At 37.9% G+C, this 26,016-nt stretch overlaps 1 protein-coding gene across 9 annotated transcripts in view; it reads right to left on the bottom strand.

Annotated features, from left to right (window-relative positions):
* The window catches only part of CEP112 (centrosomal protein 112), a 402,980-nt gene that overhangs the window by 25,688 nt on the left and 351,276 nt on the right, over window positions 1-26,016 (bottom strand). For 6 of the 9 annotated variants that reach the window (XM_089540765.1, XM_089540791.1, XM_089540808.1 and 3 more), the window contains one exon: window positions 17,118-17,207. The exons of 2 other annotated variants lie outside the window; for them this stretch is intronic. In XM_089540765.1, coding sequence (XP_089396891.1) covers window positions 17,118-17,207 — 90 coding nt within the window. Of the gene's footprint in view, window positions 1-17,117; window positions 17,208-26,016 lie in introns of those variants that run through there. One more of the 9 variants, XM_089540817.1, reaches the window with a different exon arrangement.

Consider the following 26,016-nt stretch of genomic DNA (forward strand, 5'->3'; position numbering starts at 1 on the left):
GGACATTATTTTATTATGCTATTATATATAATTGGACTTGAGCATCCAAGGATTTGGGTATCTATGGGTGTGTGTGTGTCCTGGAACCAAACTCCAGTGGATACCAAGGGCCCACTATACAGTATATCATGAAAATAAACAAATAAAGAGTAGCATTTATAGACTGAGCCCTGATGTATAAAAGGAGATTAGGAGGCTGTTTAATAAAAATGCTTCTTAAAGCCTGAAAATTGGCATGGTCCCTAGAGCTGTGTTCATCCCCATAACACTCCATGCTAATTATGTTTAAGCTACAAAATGTTTTATATCTGCCAGTATGTTTTTCCATTTGGATAACTACTTAACATGCTAAGGAATTATTTTATATGAAAACAAAATGAATTACGATTTACAGCTTTTCCTTAAAATCCATACAATTTATGTCAAGAAAGAAAAAAATTAGACCTGCTTGAAGCACCAAGAAACATCTTCAATTAGGAAAAAAGTCGTGCCAAATATGGTATTATATATGATGCAATAGAAAACATAAATTCAAAAGAGAATGCAACAGACAATTTTAATTAAACCAGTAATAAGTAATGTAAACCATTTGTGTGGAAGTTAAAGAAAAGAGGAATGGAATCACAACAGCAAGCAAGCTCATCTGAAACTGTCCATGCATATGAAATAACAGAAGATATGATGTGAACCACATAAGTGACTTTTTCTCAGACTATTCACCCCGGAGTAATATATACCCATTAAAATAAACCAAGGTCATGTGGGAACAGTAATGACTGATTAAAGCTGCCATCCTATGCACCCTTACCTGTGATTGATCCCCAGTGAATATAGTGGGCCTGAATAAACAGATGTGATTTTGCTATAATACTAACAAGGCAGTGTCTGTACGGGGATGTGGGTCTACCAGTCCAACACCATCACTACCACCAATATGATGCCAATTCTAGGTTTTAAAGATGCTCCATATACATTATCTCAATTATTTATTTGGCAACTCTGTAAAATTAAACCAGCATCCCAATCTTTTTCATCAAATAATGTAGGTCAATGTTAATGTCACACATAGCTGATGAGGGATTGAAAGAGAGTGGCTGACCTGAGTTCTTCTAGTGAGTTAATGATAGTGTTAGCAATATTCAAACTGAAAATTTCCCCATTTGTAGTTCAGTTTTTGGAGGTAACAACATCCCCAGCTGTGATCATGATGCTTTATTATAAACCATGCCCTTTGAATTTGATGACTGGTCCTATTATGCCACACATATGCAGTGACATAACAGGACATAATATGCTGTGAAAAGATTCTTCATTGGTCAAGGCCTAGACTTGTGTTAAGATACACTTGTCTTTCACAGGTTCCATGGGAAAGCCATGACTCAAGTTAAGCCCTGAACAATACATGGGGCATGGTATCTGATGAACTGTTGGGTGCAATCAGGCAGGGAGTGGAACTACTGTTATTATGCAACTATGATAATGATCAGGTGTGGTAAAACACTATTTTATTAATGTGTGACTTCTTCTCCTCTGCACTATGTGGTATTTGGGCTTTTCCATTTTAGGCCATCAGCTCATCCAGGATGGCCTATAATGAAATGAAATTTATTTGAGTTCTCAAATGTATTTGAGGTACAAATTTTCTTGCAAAGAAACAAAACACCAGAGTAACTAAATGCTTTCATTTGCCGACATCCAGAAATTAAGAGCTATATTTAATACATCTGATAATTTTCTATATAGAGTTGACTCTCAGGTCCTGCCCAACCTAGAGGTAACAGACTAATAGTTAAACCCCCACATGCACTCTCTTAATTCCTGAACCCTGTCCATGCTGGCTGAGGCCAAGGGGACTTGATGCCCAAGAACACCAGGAGGGCTACAGGTTCCTCACCCTTGATATAAAGCTGTTTTCTGGGATAAGAACTCAAGCTTAGAAATCTATTATCATTGAAAGTTCTTGATTCAATCAAGGTTGACAGCATGTGATTCTTCTGAAAATGTCAGCTATGTGCATGAAAGCCTATTATTTCAATGACTTGTATTCCCTTGCCTTTTCTTTCTAAAACCAGATCACCCACCTGGAAAATCTTCTGTTTGAAGCTAAGGAATTAAAGTTTTATATAATTTATAATTGCCAAAAGAGGAGAAGCCAAGGAAACCTTAGGAAGCAATATACCATGCAACAGCAGCAGTCTTGGGATTACATGACTTGGACAGGAATAAAAGTCATCACTCAACACCATGGTAGAGCTGTGGCCAGACAACACTTGCTAGTTGACTAGCCTGCCAGCCTAAAGCATCCCTTCATTACTCTGCAAGAATCCAACTGCCAAAAAACTCTAACTCCTTCTCCTAAAAGAAAGCACCTCAGTGTCCAAGATATCCTATCATATGTAGAAACAACTCTCCCAAAGGCAAAGGAAATTAGGAACAGGAGAAATTAGAAACACGCTATTTTGAACATAACTGCAGCTTGATCTCCTGAACAACATATTAAAAGTCCAATGTTTTCACAGGACTAAGCTGCTACCTTGGAAAATGGTGGCCATTACGCAAATACGGAAAATGGATATAGTATGAGTTCTGTACTGCCTAGGACTGTGGTTCTAGGCTATGCAGCCAGAATTTGGAAGTACACAGAAGAGGGGAAATGAGAAAAATCATGTTTGAAATGCTACCGCTGTGTGAAAACAGTTCTGTTTGTGGCATTTCTGTAATAGATGCTTCAGCAAAACCTATAAAAAAAGTGGCTATTTCCCTTGTGAACCATGAACTAGTCAGAGCCAGTGAATGGAAGACAATGATTTTCACTCTCATCCAGCTTGTTTACCACATCATTTATGTCATTAAAATCTAAATGATCATTGTGTCTTGCAATCAGCCAGCAAAACAGCTGACAACACTGTGATGGTTTAAAGAGGAGGAATGGGAACAATGGTTATGTTTCCTACAATGGAAACTTACACAGACAACCCATATATGCTACTTTAACACTCAATCAATGGGTTCAATTTGAAACATTCAATGACATTTGTCAGTGTCGTGCCTCATGTGCAAAAATCCCTATCTCCCAAGCACACATATATAAATGTAACAACTTGAAACAACACTTTATCACCCTGATGAAGTGACCAGTGTCATGACAACTCATGCCATCCTAATTGTATTAGCTCTTAAGGTATGATAAGACTCTTTGGATTGAATTCAATTGCAAGTTAAAACTGGAGCAGAGTCATTGAATCAATGGGGTTTACATGAGTAAATCTTATTCAAAAATCTGTTTTGTAGATCTAGTCTAGTTGGAATGAACATTTGGCTTTAGACCTTTGTCGTTATTTTACCCAGAATATTATTGATACTCTTTTGAAAACTGACATGGAGAGATGTACATCCATAGTATTTGAAGTTATTTATAGTACTTAGTATAAGTATAGTATTTGAACTGAGAGGGAGAGCCTTATCAGTGGCTGCCCCCACCCTCTGCACTGCCCTTCAAAAGGAAGCGCGGCTGGCCCCCTCTCATCTTGGCTTCTGGCAGCAAGCAAAAACAGTTTTATTCAGTCAGGTGTTTAATGTGTATTCATGGAATGGCTTTTTTATATGGAGTGTTTGCTATATGAGGTGGGTATTGTGGTTTTAAAGTTTGTAATTTTATATTGTTTTTATATGATGTTTTAATTGGTTTACTGTAATATGTTTTTTAAAAGTTGGGTCCCTTTCTGGGAAAAAGGTGGCATAGAAAACAAACAAACTGCCCATCAGGATGGGAACATACCTATCACTTTTGGCAATGTTAACATGTGTGTTTTGTGCTGGCCGTCTCTGTAAAAATAGAACTGAAGTGATACAGGAGGAGATAACCCTTCAGGGCTACATTTCTGATCAAATCTCTCAAGATACCTAACAAAAACTTTTTGGAAGAACATCCTAATAAAAAGGTTAAGGCTGATGCTACTTATGAAGCCAGAAAGGATCATGACATCATCAAAGAGCCACCATAGAATGCAAATGGAAATTTACCTTGCACAGATTTGTTTGATTGAAGTAAAATGCTGATTTTTGATAACTCTACTCATGTAAGATATAAAATTAGACTATGTCAAATCTTTGACCATACTCCAAACATGCAGCAGAGTTTAAAAATTGGGGGAAACTTGTAAAGAAAATATTGACTCATAGATTTCAATGCATCAGATGTCATCTGTTTCATATTTTCTTCTTGGCTGCAGAGATTCTAACCTTTATACAGAATCTTTACTACAGTTGTTTGGGCAGCCTTCTTTGTGACCATTACTGGTTGCCTGGTTGTGGGATAATGAAAGAAAGGAAGGTACCTTATTATTATTATTATTATTATTATTAACCTTTATTTATAAAGCGCTGTAAATTTACACAGCGCTGTACATACAATCTTTTTAATTGGACGGTTCCCTGCCCTCAATATGGATCCCTCATCCCACAGGGGACTTCTGTATTTATAATGGCTCTTTTCCTAATGCCACACTCAAAACACTATATTCCCACCTCCATATATAAAATTTACCCCCAGAAATTTACAACTGTCTTTGTTATACCTCACTCTGTATTTTTGAAATGAGAAGGCTCCTTTTTATACCAACATGTTGGTTGTTATCCTTTCCCAACAATGTACTAATTTTATGGCCCACCTCCAACTCTTTGAATCAGCGAGGGCTTCATGCATCAACAGTTAGCTAAGGTGTGTTGATTAAATTGATCTTTAGGGTTATGGATTAATCATAACTCAGATAAGTTATTTTTATGTATAAACTCAGTTGCAAGATAACACTAGAGCAAACTTACTGAATCACTGGGTTTTATTTAAGTGTTAGCTTACCATTCAGCAATTGATTCAATGGGAGATTTACATTGAATATTTACAGCTCCCAGTACCCAGTAGCAAGCATGGTCTGCTGGCTAAGGTATTCTAGAATTTGTAGAACTGATCTCCCCACAACTCTGATACTAGTAAAGAGAATAGAGGCTCCATTACAGAAAAAATTACTCACAATAAAGTTGAGGCTTAAAAATGGCTTAGAATACTAACCAGTAAAAGTCATACACTCTTTTCTGGCTCAATTAAAATAGGATTGCAATAAAGCCCAGTAAATGCTTGAGGATCAAAGTATAATTTTAAAAAATGGCCAGTTGGAGAGTAAATTATGTCCCAAACAGCTGCAAGAAACAAAGAATCCTGGCTCTCTCCCATCCCACTTAAAAAAACCAAAAACCAAACCAAACAGAAAAACACAGAAAAATCCCCCCTGCACAGATCCCAGACTTCACATGCAATAAATCTGCTTATTTAGATACATATTAATTTAGTCTATTAACAACAGGCTCTGCTCTGTTTCAATATGTAATATTTTGGAGCTTCTCAAGACACTACTGATTTTTCACTGCTGTTGTTGGCTGAAGTTATGATAAGCAGGCTATGGAAGGGCTGCAGCAGACATTGCAAATATAAATACTATTAATACTAATGATACAGTGATTGCTACCAGAAAGACTGTTGGTGCCTCCTAGGAGGATGGTTACATGTCTCTCCACTCCTACTGAGTCATTCCTATTGTAGCTTTCCTCAATTCTACACAATCAAGGTTCTTCTTACCTGCTGATCCCCAGCTCTGCATGTGGAAACTCCTCCTGCTAGCAACAAGAGGCTGAATCTCCATGTAGCCATACATTATGCCTCTGAATACCAGATGATGAGGAGTAAGAAAATACTTGATGCTCTCATGCCCTGCTTATAAATTTCCCAAGGGTATATGATCAGCCATTGAGGCAAACACGGAGCTGGAATACGTAAGGAGATGCAATTTTTCCATGGCCACAAGCTCAGTACTGTATTAGGCAGGCCCTTCATCCTCAAACAACAAGCGATACCTTCTGCTCCACATCTGCTGCAACAATATAGCATCCATTTTTACAGAAGGCATTTGACATGTTACATACCTCAGTCTTCAAACCAAGAACAAGATCTGAGCCCCAAATATCAATTAATCTATTCCAGAAGTAGTAAAACTCCACCCCAAAGGAAAATAATTCCAATTTTTCTTGTTTCTTGCCTAACCGATATCCACGGTCCTTCTCTATTTTCAGTTTCCAGTTAAAGAAGCAGGACTAGTGCAGCTGCCATCCAACTTAAAAGGCACTTAGTGTCCTGTTAGGTCAGCCTGCTACCTTCACCACTTTCACTCTTAATTCCACTTTGCTATGTGTCCTGCTCAACTTGCTTCCATAAAGGCAGCTGGGACACTCCTTGGAAATCTCTTGTTGCTATGCCTGATAATGGTATTAAAGCCTCACTAGAAGACACTAAACAAAATTCTTCCCAATTCAGAATGCCTAATTTCTGTTCAGTGTTGCTCCTGCAATAAAGACAATTTCATCATTTGCAGCTAGACTGCAAATACAGTTGGCCCTCTATATTCACAGATTTTTTTTTCATCCTTGGATTCAACCATCCACTGCTTGAAAATATTCCCCTCCCCCCAAAAATCCAGAAAGCAAACCTTGATTTTGCCATTTTATATAAGTGGCACCATTTTACTATGCCATTGTATTTAATAGGACTTGAGTATCCATGGATTTTGTTACCCACAAAGGGTCCTGGAACCAGACCTCATCAGATACTAAGGGCTCACAGTAAAATAAAAGGTTTCATTTATATATCATTCTCTCTCTCTTTCTCTCTCTCTCTCTCTCTCACACACACACAGAGAGACATCCTATGCTTACTTCTGTTCATTGAAATGTCAACTCTAGGGCTAGCATGGTTTTTCCAGCTTATATTATAGAGTTTCTGTTACTAATGCAGGAGAAAAATATCTCTGATTTTTCCAGCTTCCTGCTTTGTTTCTGCAATTTCAGGGTTCTGTTTTTCTCTAATGAACATGCCCTGTAGTGCAGGCAGCTACCATACAGATCAATCCTACAGATAAAGTGGTGGGAGTTTCAGAAGAGGTTTGTTTCCTCTATTAATTAAATACATGCATAAAGATTTGTATGTGAGATAAAGAGAAATGCCCATTTTGGACTATAACGCCGAGTGAATACTCTAACTGTGGATGTTGTCATCCAAAAAGTATTTTTTTTCACACCTGCAGGATGAGCAAGTCATCACGGGTTGAGTGGACCACTATACTACATACTTGTGAATCATGAGCTTACTGCTTTTCACTCTTCTCATCTAGAATCCCCAACTTTGCATTTCTCTGTCTCAGACATCTAATTTTCTCCTCATGGAATGGCACAACCTTGAAAGCTCCAAACCTAAACCATTGACAAGCAATTCTATTCTCTGAAAGGAACCAGTTCTTTCATTTTTTTCTTTACCATCTCAGTGCTACAGGACTATTTACTACACTGCATAAAAAGATAATCTCTCTCTTCAATTTGCTCTTCCCCAATGGGGAAAATATAATCTACCTGAATTTGCAGAACATGCTGGAACACTGGTGCAACCATTTCATATTCTTATCAAAAACTCACTCTCTTCCATTAAACCAAGTTTACTTAGGACCTTTCAACTTTGTTTACCTGCCTTTTCTATCTCTCTTATCCTGCTTTCCACTTCCTCTTCCCAGCTGCTCAAATCATTTCAACTATCTGTTCTTGTTCTGGCAGCTACGTGCTCACCTTTGTACCTTTCTGAGAAAGTACTTGATTACCAAGGTTAAATTTCAATGTTAACTTCTTTGTAACTACTGTCTCTTGACTTCCCTAACATTCTTCTGCTGCTTCCAAAAACACTCTCCACTTTGTTGTCTTTTCACTTGCTGAAAATAACTGCAAAGTTCTAATTATCATAGCCCTCATTTCACTAACACTTTGTATTCCATGGTTGTGTTAGGAGCACCTGTTTTATACTGTGACATCAAACATGCATACAAACTCACTCATCTATATATACAAATATTGGTACAAACCACTCCATTAAGCTTCATCCCTTCACCTCTCTCAACAAAGGTAGAGCTATTAGTAACAGCTGACCTTAACTGTGGTGTTCTATGGATTACTGAGATAACACGCACAAATAACTTTCATCACTTGAAATATGCCAGAAAAATACTAAGTTTAATATTATTTAACTTGATAATGATTTTACAAAGTTTTGGCACAACAGAATAATGTTATTGAACAGCATTTCTACAGAGCTAGAGCATGATCCCATTATTCCAGGCCTCTCTTTGTAACTCAACCTACCGAAAAGAAAGCACACTGTAACTAATTATGGTTCAATCACAATCATATTCTTCTTGACAACTGTGAATGTTATGTAGTAGTTATCAACTATATCTAAGACCTATCCCATGTTGTCCAGATTGAAAGAGGTTTCCTTTTGCCTGTCCAATGTTATTGGCAAAACTTCAAGGTAGAGGTGACAATGTACCTAGAACTTCCACTGTAACTGAGGTCACAATGCCATTCCTTTAAGAAAGGAAGGTAACAGCTACAAAAAGGTCCCCTTTTCAGGATCCCGTATAACACATTTTCTGCATACCTAGAGCCAAAAAGCTAATTTTAAATAAAGGTCTTGTATGAATCAAAGGTCATCAATGTATCACTGCTCTTTCAGTATGCAGCATACTGAGAGCTCCTTGTTGAAGGAGGTGACAGGAGCGTTTCCAGCCTCTGTTGAAGCTCTGCAAGATTCTGCATATTATCCTAGTGCCGTGCGTGACAGCAGAACAGCTTTGAAAGAAATAATTCACAACCACCATAAAGAAGCTAACATCCCCATTACAAAGATACAGATTTGGAAAAAAGGACACAAAATAGTACAAGCAATGCAAGTGATGATAAGCTATTGTTTGGCTTGCACATCTTTTAATTTAATGTGTGATTAATGCTTGAGTAATGTGTATTATATTAGGCAATGTCAAAGCAGAAATGTGAAATAGAGAGTCATTACTTTTTAATATTTATTTAGTACCCTCACTGTTCTGAACCATAAGAGAGTCAAGGGCCAAATTCAGAGGATTTACAATCTATGAGTCCCTGTATTGGGAGAAAGGCGGGATTTAAGATGATGATGATGATGATGATGATGATGATGATGATGATGATATGTAATCAAATAAAGGAAGAACACACCCATGAAACTAATTTTCTCTTCTAAAAGAACAGAACTGGTGTTCATTTGTTTTTGCCACCATCACTACCTCCCTCTAGGAATTTATCAGAGATTTTGGACAAGATCTATCTAAATCTAGAACTCTATATCCAAATTAACTAGTTCATACTTCTTCTGGGAATCTCTTTAAAAAAGCATTGAAGGCAATAGCCAACCTTATTGCTTATCCTTATCCTCTGGTAATCAAGGCTTACCCAGCTATGAGAACAATCAAGTGAAATGCCAACCATGCAGATATATGCTTCATTTCCTGACTTCATCTATTTTGTACTATGAAAAGCTGCATCCTGAATGCTTATACTGAGGGTATTTATAACACATGAATTTTAATTAATTTAAATGTTTCTGCATGTTTGAAACCAGCACTGTCATCCTCAGTCACTAATATGTACACAGATTTTCATGTAAAGAAAGGGAGAAGAACTCTTAGGGACTGAGTTTCCAGGACTGGCCCCTCCCATGGCAGGGAAGCTCTCTCTCATAGGCACAGAGTGAACCCCTCACCCAGAGATATTTTGGGGTAATCCAATGACAGTGATGCTTATGATGGGCCGATACAGACCGCCAGGATGTGACATCCTGACGGTGATAGTAGGGCTCGGGAGTGCACACCAACCACACGCTCCCAAGCCCTACTATGTGTGGGTGGTGCCATTTTTGAGCAGCACCACCCACACAGAGGCTCTATGCATGACATGTGGGCATCTGAGCACCCACACGTATCCAACAGGAAGCGTCGTCGTAAAGGGCGTGTTGCTCTAGATAGCTTCTTTTTTACTGCACAGTTGCACCGTGTGGTTTGGGTGCTGTGGAGCAGCTGTGCAGTACAAAGGGCCGGTGTTTCCCTGACAGTCTCTACTATGCCATTGATTGAATCTGTGAGTCGAGAAAAAAGGATAATATGTAAATTAGACAAACGCTGAATACATAAGAGTGCAAAAGTAAGTAACCCCCAGTTTGCAATCAGCTCACTGGAAAGAAATAGTCAGAAACACATACTTAAGTAATTAGGTAGGTTTGCAATAAGTGTTTGGCACCACACCCTACACCACATGGTTGTATGAAAACACATCATGCTATCATCCAAAGACATCTTGAGGGCCCCAGAAAAACAATTATTGCTACTGATGGAAACATTAGGAAAGGTTGCAAAAGCATTTCTAAGCATTTGGGGCTCCACCAATTCATTGTCAGGCAGAAAACCTACAATGGAGAAAGTTCAAGACCGAAGGTACTGTGTCCAGTAGTCTCTCCAAGAACAAACTAATGCACCATAACCATGAATTCTGTAGTGTATCAGAAGATTCTAGAGGAGAATGTCAGACTATCCTTCTGATTGCTGAAGCTGTAGTAGGGCCATGGACCACAACAATAATCCTAAACAAATCCACCAATGAATGGCTTCAGAAGATGAACTTCCATGCTTTAGAAAGTCCTGCAACAAAATGTAGTGACAGGAACTGCAGTGAGTTGTTAAAGCAATAGCAAGTACATGTCTATTTTGCTCATCAGTGAACTAACGCTCCCTAAGTGGTTTACAATGTATAAGCCAATAGCCCCCAACAAGCTGGGTATTCATTTTACCAACTTACAAAAGGATAGAGAGCTGAGTGGACCCTGGAGGCCTGCCTAGGATCAAATTCATGTAAGAAAGCCCTCAAATATCATTGAATTTAAGCTTCTATAATGAAGAATGGACCAAAATTTTTAAAAATCTGTTATTAGAAATTTACTGAAGAGTTACATGGAATGCTTACTTGAAGTCATTACTGCTCAAGGTGGTACCATGAGATACTGAATCTAAAAGTTGCTAAACTTTTCCAATCTTGGATAATTGTGGATAACAGATGTTGAAAATGTGTCATGCCTGTGTGTCATTTGTTTGTTGTTCTTTATCTAGGATAATTAGATCTAATCATATTTTAGGCTGGAAATATATAATAATCGTAAGGAGTTCAGAGGTTCTAACTGTAAACAATAAATGGTGCCCACTAATGAATTAATGATACCTATGATAAACAATCTTTCTTTGGACAGTAACAATTTCATTTTCCAAGGGTTTAATCAGCTGTTATTTGATAGTTGACATATCAACCAACAGGTTCAAGATAGTGGGTTAGATCAGAACAACTCCATACACTCATTATGGTCTCCTGTGCTCCTCTCCATTCTTCCTTATGATCAAGGGATGTCTTGAATGGGATGTGATGGTACACAGAGCAGTGCAGTGGGACAGGGAAATCAGGAGAATGTGGTGGAGCCAATCTGCATATCTGGAAGTGCCTTTCCAATAATGCAGTACCTCTCTGTATTCAAATGAAAATATTTTGCTGAATTCTATATCTGGTATCTAAAAGCAGTGGTTCTTAACCTCTCTGGGGTTAAGGACCCTTTTTAGAATTTCACTAGATGTATACACCTCCTCAGATGAACTTTATGGCGGGTTACACACCGCCATTTAGTACGTATTCTATACGTACTAGGGTTAGGAAGGGGCGGTGCTTCCGCACCCCCCTAACCCTAGTACATATAGAATACGTACAAGATGGTGGCACCCTGTTCATACGGGCGCCGCCATCTTTACGTATCGGACGCTGTGCGTCCGGACGTCGCGCAGCGTCTATGACGTCGCGAGTCCGCCCCAGGCGCCTTGTGACGTCATAAAGGCGCCGCAAAAAGAAGCTCCAAAATGGAGCTTCTTTTTTGCTCCGCGTGGGAGCCGCGCGGTGTGGCTGCTGCTGCTCCCTCACGGAGCAAATGGCTCCGGCGGGAGACCGCCGCAAAGCGGCGGTCTATAACCCGCCAATGTCACTGTCAAAGTAACAGGAAGCAAACTGAAAGGGAAAAATAAATTATTTTTTTCACAGATCCTATGAAGTCCATCCAGAGACCTTATAGGGGTATATGAGCCACAGGTTAAGAACCCACAATCTAAATTGTAAGAGTGACAGCTAGTGTATGCATTACAGTTCTGATGATGCATTTTATCCCAAAGCAGCACCAAATTATGTTGTCTTAAGAAATGTCAAATGTTCCCTATGATTAGTACCAAAATTTTCAAATGATACATCATAGTTTGTCTTAGAACAAATTTATTTAACTGGCGCAGACACAAAAGTTAGGCTGAACATTGTAAACATCCAATGGTCATAAAAAAATCAACTTGAGCAAGTTGGAATAATAAACATTCAATTGGCGAACTCAATGTGCCATTGAATCATAGTTCTCTAGCAACTATCACTTCTGTTTTCATTTTATACTTTGGAATGAAATGGAACAGATATTTTTTAAAATGGATTTCACTATTACTACCATATACAAGTTTTTTCTGGAGTTTTCATTTACTTCAAAAGGGATATTAAAGGCTTTGAAAACTATACAAGAATTTACTTTTATTCTCTCAAAAACATTCACAAATCATAAGTAATTGATTTTTTGTATGGGATCAATTCTTCTTTTAAGACTCTTTCAGTCTTGGCTTCTAGAGCAGGAGTAGGAGATGGTGGCCCTCCACATCCTGCTGGAATGCAACTTCCACTAGGCCTCATCTTCACAGAAAACAAGAATTGGAGGGTCATAGATGTCAATCCCTGTTCTAGATTAAATGTCTTCAGCAATTTAAAGGTGTAACTAATCTTGGCTAATGTGTATATTCTTGCTGAGGCTGTTTTTGACTGTTTTTGATTGCTGACCATCTCCTGGCTGTCCTTCAGGAAACTGATTTTCTATCTCTATTTCACTCAGATTTGGAGAGCAGAAAATGCCTTAATTACCTATTGTGTGACTTGTGGTCATGTTGATGCAGGAATATCACTTTATTTATCTTTTGGGTTAGGATTAATATCTGGACAATGACTTGAGGGTGTCAAATTACCCTTCTCTGTCCTGAAGGACCATGTTCACAGTTTGGGGGTGCTGTTTAATTCCAAATTGTCACTAAAAGATAGATGGCCTCAGGGATTCAGCATAACTTTTATCAGTTTAGCTTGACAATCCTGCCAGAGCAGATACAGCCTTGCAACGATTATTCATACAGTGATAACCAACCTCTTAGTTATGTGGAGCATAACTAAACTAAAAACTAACTAAAAACTAAAAAACTTGCCTTTTATCAGCTTAACATGGCAATCCTGCCAGATAAGATACAGCCTTGCAACCATTATCCATACAATGGTAACCAGCCTCTTAGTTATTTGGGCAGTTTTTGAAAATTATCTGGTTAGTTCAAAATGAGGCACCTAGACTGCTAACTGTGACTGATCAATATGACTGCTATTATTCTGTTTCTAGATCAAGTTTTAAATGGGATTTTAATCTTTAAATCCCTAAACAACTTTATATCAGTTTATCTGGATGAAGTAACTGCTCCCTAGTGACCCCATGCCCCAGACATTGAGGACTCTGAGGCACTTCTGCAATTGCCCTAGCAAAAGAGGCAAGGTAATTGGCTATAATGGAGGGGGCTTTTTCAGTGATGGCATGTGCCACTGAAGCTCACCTGCTGCTTGGTTCTTGTCAGTAACAGGCAAAGGCTTGAAAGAAAATATCTCAGGCTTTTAAATTAAAGTCAATGAGCAGTTTAAGTGCTTTTACACATTATCACTCTTGTATTTTATTGTGTTTTTATGTGCTGCTGGTTCATTTTTTGTTTTATTATACAGTATGCTGTTTTTATTCAGTTTTAGCCATTGTACCTCTTCCAGAGAACTCTGGTTACCGGACAGCTTAAAAGTGCAGTCAACCAATTGTATCTGTTCCCAAGTTACATCTATGTCAGATCAGCTACTTCCAGTTTCAGTGATGTGGGACTGTTTACTCCTCATTGTTTTATTAAAACAAGCAGCTTCATTTATATACCGCTTCATACTGAACTAACAGTGTCTAAGTGGTTTACAATTGTAAGCTAATCGCTCCCAACAATCTGGGTACTCATTTTAGCAACCTCGGAAGGATGCAAGCCTGAGTCAAGCTTGAGCCCTTTCGCTGGTATTGAACTCACAGCCTTATGGTTTTGAGTGAGTGGCTGCAGTACAGACATTTAATCACTCCGCCACCAGGGCTCCTTTATTAAACTTTTGACCTGAATATTTCTTGCTGGAAACTACTGGCTATTGCTAAGTAAATGATTTAGCTACTTATGAGATAATAAACCAACAGAATGTAATACTGTGCCTTATCTGACACCATTGTACTACTACACTGTACTGATGAGACTTATATATGCCTACCCTCTTTAGCACAAAGGATTCTCTATTACAATTTGCTTTCATGAACAAATACTGGTGAGTATCAAGAGCAATGCAGGGCCCAATGACCCAATGTGTATGGAGTCTCCAGGAGTTGCTGCTTCAAAGCACACATGCAGTCACTCTTGAGGAAGTAATTTCCAAGTGTCCTTTACCATTCCGGTCAGAGTACATGTTTTAGTCAATATGTAGCTTCTCCCAGAAGGGTTGGGAATGTGTCTCATATAAAAACCCAGAAACTTGCTGTTAGTTGTTTGCTGACATCTTACTGGTTAGCAGACCCATTCAATCAACTGGTGAATGCTAAGTCAACACGTAGGTAAATTCCACTGATTTAATGGACCAGGGCCAAGACTAACACCAGGATTTAAGCCACATTATACAATACTCAGATAGATGAAGCAATTGCTGAATGGTAGACAACAGGTTCCTATGTTCTTATGGGCCCAAATTCTACACTCTTTCTAATTCCACAGGATTAAAGTTTATACAATAATTAGAAGAGTATTTTTTAAAAAATAATAATATAAAAGGTTTATGGGCACCATATTATCACCAACATTCTAAGTGAAGTTTGAAATGCAAGTTTCTCATAGCTACTAAAAACTCCTGCATATTTCTGTGAATGATCTAATTCAAAAATCAAAGTACTTATTTGATGCAGTTGAGAAGTGATAGTTTGGACTTGTAATAATGCTTTGCAATGGTATTTTTTTTTAACCTGTCATCTTCTATATTTAACAACAGCTTTAAAACATTTCTTTGGTTTCCCTCTCTCACACATGCCACACATACTCTCTGTGGTAGAAGCTATGTTCTGTAAGGAGTTAAGGCCAAGTGTTAAGCAAAGCTTTATTTGTCTGGGGGCAAACTACACATTGAACTACAAATACACATTGTGTAACAATGGCCTTTTGGCTTGTTCTCTCTTATAAAGTGTTCACAGCCGGGACAGTTTGCAGTCTTTTGCTTCACATAAAAGACTGGTAGAAAACCAATACTTTACTCTTTCCTTCCCCCTCTCTTTCTTCCTTAATGTTCCACTCCCACAACAAGACATTACACTCCCCACTAAGGTTCTGAACCTATTTGGTAAGAGAAGGAGGCACCAAGTCTTTATCACACATGGCTGCAGTGTAATGTGTAGTTTGCCCTCTAGTGAATTCGTCAGACAAGAGCACAAAGTTAGAGATGTGTCTAATCTAAAAACAAGACAAATCGGAGAACCAAGATACCACCCAGCTAGAAATAATGAGAAACAGCCTTGTGTTTTTAATTAGAAACACAACAATTTTTTTTCATGTCTTGTTCATTTGTTTGTTGTTGTTATAGAATCAAAACAAAAGACTTTTCCTTTTAATGAAAAACAGCAGCCATTTAAACCTGGACTTTCCCCCCTCTTGAAGGAGACTAGTAAAAACCCAGGAAAACTGCCCTTTGTAACTGTGCCAAGGCAAACTTTGAACCTTTGTAAATATGGTATTGAGACAGTAATATCTGGTATAAGGAGAGGGAAGTCTCAAGAAGGGCCTTTATGATCATGCCCTCTTAAGCAGATGATTTGGAACTGGCTAGTACTATTGCTGTCTCTGATTTAGCATTTTTGTAGCCAGCTTGGTTAAGGATCAACAGAGAAAAGAAGTTGTAATTTTAAGGCAGCCATCCACCATTACGTTCTTTTGAGAGGTGGCTCAAGATTAAGCGATCACAATGAAAAACATAAAGACCCCACTTTTCAATGACTCGCTTTTAAATGACTTGGTCTTTCGAGGCTTGGAAAATACTGTACCAAATTCTGTTAGATGTTTGCTGTCCCCAACTACTGGCTTCAAGGGACTTAATGAGAAGTCAGTATCACTGCAACGGGATACTTGGACAAACACTTGATTAACTCATTCAAAACTTTCCATATTGATGAATTAAAGACCTGTAAAAGTAGTTTGGAAAGCAATAGATCAGAAAGATTTATTCAAACCACAGTTAGTTCAATCAAGCTGAGATTTAACAGCATGGTGTGTAGGAACTAACCGTAGTGAGGACATATCCTATTTCCTGCATTCAGATTTAATGAGGAAAGGCTTATTCAAAACTGCAGACAGAAACCTTAAGTTTCTAAGACCATGTATGAAGGAGAGCAGAGCTTTTGAGGGCAAATCTCAAGTGCATTCATCTGTGTAAATTGTGTAGTCCTATATCTGAACAAATTATGGTTCATTTTTTTAGTTGCACAGCAGAAGAAAATAAGAATATAAGTCAAATACAAAATGTTCATTGCATGTATAGCTTTTTTGAAAGTTTTTAAATTAATCATCTGAAAATATACTGCAAATCATATTGCAACTTACAAATAAATATGTTTACAGTAATTTAACAACCTAGAATAGGGGGTAGAAAGATTTAAAACAACCTTTTCCTCAGGTTACAGACAGCTGAGGTAATATTCAATAATTAAAAATATTGGCTTTGGTAACAAAAATGTAAATAAAGCATGCTGATTAGATGGTTCTGGTCATCCAGAAAAGGTAATGTCCCTAACTTCAAGTTTTCTTCTAGTGTGTATGTGAGTATATATATATATATATATATATATATACACACACACACACACACACACACACACACACACACAGAGAGAGAGAGAGAGAGAGAGAGAGAGAGAGAGAGAGAGACACTGCCTCAGTGCAGATATTTATCCAACAAGGACATTATACCTGTTCCTGTGTCTCCAGATCTTTATGTTGCAATTTTTTTTCTGTAGAGCGAACCTGACTGCTATAGTTCTCAATCTCATCTTGCAAGTCCTGAAACAAATTTCAAAACAAAACAGATGTGAATACTCTCAAGATAGGAAGGAATTTTTTTTGATAAATGTAACATTTGGTGACAATATCCATAGAACGTCTAAGTTATTCCATGACAGTTGCCAGCCATATCCAAGAATTTGCAACAAGAACCACCTCCACTCATCCTTCTCACTCAAATTCCTTTTTACAGCCATGCCAGTAGCAATTATAACAAGCTAAAAGACGGCACAGTTTTTTGCTGATAGGTCACAAGAAAAAAATCATTACAAGTTCCTGTGAGCTCACAGACAGGGCTCCTCATTGCATCTCTATAGGATTTTCTGCTGTGGGCTGGTTTCCTCTTTATCTGCTGAGAGGAGCTAGGAGGTAAACAACATTGATCAAGTATGCTGAAAGTTTTCTTTGTTGCATCTAGTTTTCCATTCAAATAATCTTCATCCAGTGGTTGTTCCTCAGAGGTGGTTGCACTCACATCTCTGTCCAGCTCTGAGCAAATCACTGAGAAACAAAAGGAGAGAGGGCATCTGATGGAAGATAATTCTGTGTAACAAAATCCCAGGTTTAATCTTCAGCATCTCTAGGTAGGACAAGAAAAGTATTGTTTGAAAGCCTGGTGAGCTCCTGCCAGCCATTGTACACAGGATTTATCTAGATGCATCAATGATTGCACTTGGAGTAAGGCAGCTTATGTGTTAAAAGGACACATTTTTAGGTGTAAGCAGGAAATGAGCCTCTACATAAGAGATTCTGAGATCCACTAGGATCTCGGATATGATTCATTTCAGAGCTTATGGCACTCTATCCCTTCTTACTCAACATGTTAAACATTCAAGCCAATGCAAAGCAACTGAAAGAACTTGCAGCACACTAATTCAAGAAAGAACCCCCTTCTATCTCTTTTAGACAATAACGGAATAGTGTAGCCTTAAATCATTTACAGGATAAAATGGCTATTCAGATAAGATAAGAGAAGTACTAGGGATAGATCTTGCATAATTGGTTTGAAGTGATGCCAAGAGTTAGCTTAATACTATTAAGGCTGTAAAGCTTTACCATGTTCTGATGCCAAAAGCTTTTATCAACATGGAGAGAGCTTCAGATCTTCCTAGGTCCATACATACACACAGTGTCTCATAATGGAACTTCACCATAAAATATGTTGCAACATACTAACATTTATTGCTAAAGGATGACAGGCCTGGATAATAACAAAGAAAGGTCTGTTGTATATTCTATTGTCCTTTCATCTCCAGGCATATTATTGCTAAATTGTGCAGAGGGAAAAGGGTTTCAGCACCATACTTACGTAAAATCTGAACATGTCTCACTCACTTCAGTGGGCATAAGCATAACTAACTTTATTAGCATCTAGTCACCCTTTGGAAAAAAGATGGAATTTTTTTTTTGTCTTTTTGAGAGAAAGGTTGGACATTCTTAGTTAAGACAGTCAGAAATGACTAGGCAAAGAATGAAGTTTACAACTTCCATCCCTAATATCATGTGACAGTTTAAAAAGAAAGCTTCATATGTCTATGGCAGCAGGACTGTTTTAGGTTTGAAATCTAAACAACTGCTGAACATGAATCTGGTGAAGCTTATGGATGCCTAGTTCACTGATAAGAAGGACAAGGGTCACTGTATAATGGAGAGTCATAGTGAAAGGTCATTTCCAACTTTTTCCAAATTATGACATACAAGAATAGAGCATCTTGGTTGTTTTTCAGTAGTGCATCTAGATTATACAGATTAATCTTCAGTGAGCAAGTGTGCAGATTGTTCTGCTCTGAAGCAGGAGGCGTGATCAGCAGAATTTTTGAATTTATGGTTAATGGAATGACTCTATTTCTTTTGTGAAGCTTGTAAGCCTGATTAATAGACGTGCATAAAATGTGCATCAAAAGTAGCATTCAGTGTAGAAGCTGTGGCAAGTGTCAATGGAAACATCTGCACAGAGATACTTTTATGTATATTCTGATTTTAATTTGCACAGTGAATTACTCAGATCAGACAAGAACTCTCATGCATAGACTTGGTGTTAATAATATTAAAAATACTGCTGAGAAAATAATATTAGTTTCCAAACTAAAACATCTTTGATTTAACTTTTGCATTGGTAATAACCCATTTCCAATGTATACATAGTTTACTGAAGAACTTCATTTCCCTTAATTTTTGGAGTGACAAGTTAGTTATCTCTGCATTAACCCTTTTCTGCTATGACTCCCATTTAAATAAAGGGGGAAACTCCCCAAATATTACAGGGAAAGGGATAAGGAAAATAGATAAAATTGTGATATCCCACCATGTTCAGCTTCTGGAACACTACGCACTCATGGGTCACCCCTTCAACAATCAGGATTCTACAAGCAATGGTCAGGACACATCTGCTGTTTCATCTTGAATAATCCAGCCTCTATAGTGTAAAAACTATATCCAGTCTACAAACTGGAGTTCACGTTTTGAGGAGCCAACTGAGGATTAAGCAGGAAAATGTAAAGGTTTATTGGCAGCAAGGATTAAGCTGATCCACAGGGCACCTTCTTCCCATAGAAGTATTTCTGATCTAAATTTGCTTCTCCAACATAAATCCAGAAACAGAGTTGCAATTTTTGCCACATTTCAGTAAATCTCAATGAAAAGGCACTGAATTTCCTGTTATCTCAGAAGCTACCAAAACTCTGATAGAGACAAAAATATACACACCCATTACAATCTGGGAAGAAATGGAAATCACTAGATCTGTATCAATTGTCTGTGTTAAAGATCTCCATGTGAACAAAGGTTTTGAACAGAATGGATGCAAGGTGTGAAATGCTACATATGGTTTCAATAAACAGTGTAACAGGCAGGAGTCTTAATAATGACCCTGATTTTGATCTCAAAAGGAAATGACATAGGTTTTCCCCAATTGTCAGAAAAAGCAATAAAGCTGCTTGGGTAAATTTCTACATATGAGCCTACTAAAGTCACAAAGTAGCAATGAAATCAACTGTGCTGTTATAATACCTTTGGGGATGAGCCATGATATGAAGTTCTGAGAACTGCTGACTCCTTTGGAGGGGACCATCTGCTTTGCAGCAGTGATCCACTAAAGATATTATCCAATGTTCTTCAGAAAATTCCTAGCTTGTTTTGATATTACAGATATGACAGAAATCAGGATTCAGGGTGGTATCCTTTTCTTTTGGTCAAGTGGAAATGGCAGAAACATTATAGGTCGTTCCCCGCCCCCCTCATATGCACTGAACAGAAATGACAAACCCTAGTACACACCTGCAAGATGTAAATTAATCTGGAATCTACATTAACTTTTACTCAGATATAAACCTGCACTATTTGCCATCTGGTTAAGTTCTCTGGTCAAGTTCTGGGAAATCATAACATACAAACATTATTTTTACTAATAATCTAAATGATTCAGCTACAGAATGATTGAGCTACAGAAACTGAGATTCCATATCCATAACTATTTTACTAATGAAGTCCACTTGGAATGCAGCCCCTCTCTCTTTAGTGCAGCTTAAAGACATGTCAAATATTCAGGCAATTCAAGAAACAAAGAATAAGGAAAGAAATACTATTGTGTCTGAGTGCAAGATCAATTTAAAAACCTGTATGGCTTCAGTAGCAGTTAGTATGCAAGTCCTTATCTCTTCAAGCAGGACACACTTCAAAATGTAACAAGCAGGCCTTGACAGCTTTTCCTTGGAGTGCAATGTAGCATCTTAAAAAAATTAAATGGGGGCTTAAGGTTTAAAAGTCCTGATTCAGCAAAAGAGCTCACTGCACTAATTTCAACTGCTCAATAATACACTAGGCCTTGTTTTATGGAAACAAAGCTTCATGCCTTAACCTTAAAAACATCCAGTCCGTGGCTTATGGACTCCTGGTAAACGAACAGATGCAATTAACCTTAGAACACTGGCTTCTATGTTTTTAAAATAATAAGTCTGACATTTGGCATTATAAAAGCAGTTGATGTATTTTCAAATGACAAATACAGCTAAAAGTTAAACTGTACGAGGAACAAATATTACTTCTCTTCTTTCAGCTTTGGAGTTGACAAGTGTAATTGCTTTAAAAGCAGTGTTTTATTTCAACCAAGTCCATTTTCAAACCATATGTAAACGTCTGCAGCTGAAAGTCTACGGCAAGCCTGACCTTGGATGTGCTTTGTATTGGCCAAAGAACAAGGAAGTACAATGTTTTGCTTTCTTGCCCAGATGTCCCATCCTTTGGAAAGTACTTAAACATGTAAATGAGATAACCTGTACTGTAGCAGTATGAGTGCATTAAGAAGTTATGGGGAAAAAAACCTGTCATATTATTTACTGGATACAGGAAGAAAGAAGCAAGATGAATGATAAACTTCTTTCCATTTCTTCCACCTTCTCTGGCTTTCAAACTACAATATTTTGTAGTTAGGATTCTGGCACCACGGTTATGTTTGACATATCATTCTACATGTATTGAGTTGCTTTCTATTCCCTCCCACTGTATGAATATATACAGAGGACACTGACCAGAGTCCAGCATCCACACAACTTTCTCATAGATTGGGAAGGGGAATGTTTATTTATTTAGCCTGAGATGCAAATTCCATTTTGTCAGGTGTCTCAGTGGTATTCCTGCAGGTGGGGCTTACTCCAATTATTCATGGACAAGTCAGCATGGTGTAGTTGTCTGGAAATCAGGCTTTGACTCCCTATTAAGCTATGGAAACTCACTGGATGACTTTGGGCAAGTCACACTTTCTCAGCCTCAGAGGAAGCCAAAGACAAACCCCTCGTGAACAAATCCTTCCAGGAAAACCCTGTGATGGGTTTGTCTTAGGGCTGCCATAAGTTGGAAACAACTTGAAGGCACACAACAACAAAAGGCAATGACAGAGCCAAACAAAAGTGGGTGGGACCCGATGTAAATATGACCAACTTGGCCATTTTCCCACCAAGGATGAAATGATCTGCAAAGTATAATTATTTTATTTATTTATTGAGAGTATTTATACCCCACCCTACCGGAAAAGATCCCAGGCTAGCTTACAAATCATTAATTGTACATTCCCTGCCTTCAGGCTTACAATCTAAATAAGACATGAAACATAAGGAAAAGGGGGTGGCAGTGGGGGAAAGGGTTAAGTCTTGCAGATACTGCTTATTCTTCTCTTCCTCTGAGGCCACAATAGTTGCAGCTGGATTGAAGAGCCTTTCATCCACTGCTGGGGCTAAAATAAGATGGAGCTGTACCTGCCTACTGTATTCTCTCCCTCTGAGACCACAACAGTTCCAAGTAGAGCAGTTCTATGCAAAACTTCCCCAGTATTGTATTCCATGCAGAACCTTTTAGAACTGTAAACCAGAGCTCATGGTCCTGGCAAACTCTTCCAGCAGAGAAGTGGAAAATGTTAAATGCTATATTTTTCTGTCATTTTTTTTCATACACCACACACACGTTTATGTATAGTTGTCTGGGCTATTGTATCGCAATCAATTATGTTAGATAGGCTAAATACAGGATATGGATTTCGATTTACTCTTCTAAGGAGACAAGCGTGGACAAACCCTAGTACTAAGAGAAACAGACTAATGAATAAATAGACTGGCAAGCTTCTTTCTATTTTACAGATTCTTTTGCTTCTCAACCAGTGAGAACTACAGGGAGTCAAGACAAAATTACCTGTGCCAACAGATTCCCATCCATCCTTTAGTGAAGCAGATTGTTCCTTTAGTTGAATTGAGTCAGCTTTTTCTCAACTTGAAATGGAACTAGTAAGCAGTGCAGTGAGTGTCTGAGTGAAGCTGATGGTGTTACAGTTATACCTCAGCAAAAGTTAAATTGCTGGTATAAGAGTTATATATTTAGGTATGTTAAACACATAATATTGTGTCATGCCTGATACTGTATGTCTGGTTAAAACTTGATATTGCTAATCTACCTTTACTATTTCTATCTTAAGGGCGGTAACCCATTAAGGTTTATTTCTATTTTATTTATTTTATTTTATTTTAAATGAAGCTATCTTAAATGTAACGGAAATGAATTATTTACATTTCTAATTGGCAGATTTTTTATCCCAAGCCATCTTTTTATATGTATTATTTTATTTTTTATGTTATATTTTATATTGATGCTGGTCTTTGACCGTAATAAAGAATGTACTGTACTATGTTTAGGTATGTATTCTACGCAAAAGAGTTCTTTCAGTTATAGTAATTTTTTCCTTAAATATAAGGAAAGTACATCTTATTTTCTTTACATTCTTACCAATATTTCAGTGAAATTATTTTCACTTAAAGCTCTTAAATACAACATCTAAATTAAATGCCTAAAACATATTTTATTTAGAGTACTGGAAAATCTTCTGGTTCTACTTTTTTTTTTTTTTTACAAGTTTACATCACCGTCTTTCAGGGCCACAAAACCCTGCTGGTTTCTCAGGCTTTAAATAGCTTCATAGCTCTGCTTTTTGCTTTTTAAAATCTTTTATTTCTGATATAAAAGCAGAAGCTTGAGTGAGAATTTTTTTTTGTTACAGTAGCAAGGCGTGCATTAATATATGTAGATGCTATGAAGCCCCTGTCTTGTTCATACCTATATTAATGAATTGGATTTTGCAAATATAATTCAAATCGGCTGTTTCTCTTTCTAATCTTCCTCAGTAATTTCCTCGTTCAAGTACTGCAGCCTTTAAATCCCATACATTATGTCTGGCCAGGTTGAAATGTTCTGCAACTGCATTTTGGATATTGCAATCTTATATGTCTGATTTATGTCCATTTATTCTCTTGCACAGATTGTCCTGTTTGTCCAACATAGAATGTAGAGGGGCATTGCAGGCACAGGATGGTATATACAGTATTACATTGGAGAAAGAAAAGTAAATGTACTTCTGATGTTGTAGGTGATGTTATTGGCCCCTATAATATTGCTCTCGGTGTAGATGTGCGGACAGCGTTGGCATCTGGGTTGGCAGAATTATTTCCTTATTTTATCATCCATGTTATGTCTCCTGTTGTGAGTGAGCAGCTGTTTAAGAATTGGAGGCTGTCTGTAGGTCAATAATGGCCTGCCTCCCAGAGCTTATAAGAGGGTAGTACTATTCTCCAGAATTTATTGTAGCTTGTTGATAATGTATTTGAATGTTCTCAGATAGGGACTGTATGTGACCACTAGGGGTGTTCTGTCATTTTGTGTTGTTAGTGTGTCCTCTAGTAGGTTGTTCCTGGATACTAACCTTGCCTTGTTGATTTTGTTTCTTCACATCTCTTTAGGTAGATCTTGTAGCTTGAGAAATGCCTGTTATAAATCCCAGAGTTGTGAGTCTCTTGTCTTGTGTGGCTGAGCAGATGTGGTTGTATTGGCTTGGCTGATCGATAGATTGATAGATTTGGTAATGTTTTATGGGTGGAAGCTGAAGCCATGTAAGTATGTGTACCGATCTGTGGGTTTTTGATAGTGTGCTGCTTAGAAGTTCACTGTGCACTTCCACAGTGATATAAAAAAATTATCCCAAATGCAGTCTGGGAATCCAGCTAAAGGCTGATTGCTACACAGCTGATAGCCAGCAGCTAATGTGTAGTTTACAGTCACAGCCCAGTCACAGAATAGCTTAAACTTCAGCACTTACTTTGCTTTAGTATATATAACCCTTCAGTCCCAAACAGAGTTCAGCAATGTCCATCTCAGGTAAATGACATCCAGGTTTTTTTTAATTAACATCCAGAATCAACACCCACAGTCCAGGCCAGGTACATGGCATCCGGAGTCAACAAACACAGTCCAGGTCAGGTACATGGCATTCAGTGTCAACAAAAACAATCCAGGTTAAGTAAGGAGTTCAGGAACATGACAGGGAGCCAAATAATCTCTGGCAACTCCTGGAAGGCAGGGCTGGGAATTTATAGATCAGCAGCTCAACGCAGCTGCTGCTTAATTAATTGCTACTTCCTATAAATCCTTGTTGTGTGGATTATTCTAGGCATGGGTTGATGGGAGTATGGAAGTTTTTGAAATCCTGGTGAAACTTCTCAAGTGACAGCTTTCCCTGTGTCCAGATTTTTTAAAAAATGTCATCAAGAAATCATAGGCAGAGGAGGGGTTTCTGTGCTAACAAAGCATTGTCCAAGTCAGCCATGAAAATGTTTGCATATTGCGGTTGCTTAGGTGCCCATAGCAGTGCCACTGACTTATAGGCACATGTTGTTCTCGTAGACATGTAGGCACATGTTGTTCTCATAGTGTAGTAGTTATGAACAAGTACAAAATGGTAGAGTTTGGTGGCTACGTGTACTATAGTTTCATCCAGTATGGTATTCTTGATGGTTTGTAGTTCATCATGGTGTGTGATGCTGGTGTATAGAAATTCCACATCCAAAATAATAATAAATAAAATGCCACACATGAAGACCTCCGAAAGTGGTCCTACAGTCAAGCATTCAATGTAAGTTACAACATTTTTAAAGCATAGGGCTGACTAGGTCACCTAGATTCTCCCCACTAGCACTGTGCTTTTCTGGCAGTTAGCATGACACAGTCTCTTTTTTAAGTCTCCCTACACATACCATGGTTTGCACCACGTAGAACTTTTAGAAGCTTCCGTCCCTGCTTTCAGCATCTGAATAAAATTCCAAAGATCAGGTTCAAAAATTATTTTGCCACATGCTTTCTTTAGGCTTGCTGTATTTAACCCAGTTTCATAACAAGAAAATAGAGTGGATACTACTTAAATATTTATGGGAGGGGAATATTGTATAAAAATCTGGACTAACATACTTTTGCTTCAAAATGTTTACTAAATCTTTCATCT

The sequence above is a fragment of the Sceloporus occidentalis genome, unplaced genomic scaffold (assembly GCF_023333645.1).
Source record: "Sceloporus occidentalis isolate IW3139 unplaced genomic scaffold, rSceOcc1.0.p SCAF_1, whole genome shotgun sequence".
Lineage (NCBI taxonomy): Eukaryota > Metazoa > Chordata > Lepidosauria > Squamata > Phrynosomatidae > Sceloporus > Sceloporus occidentalis.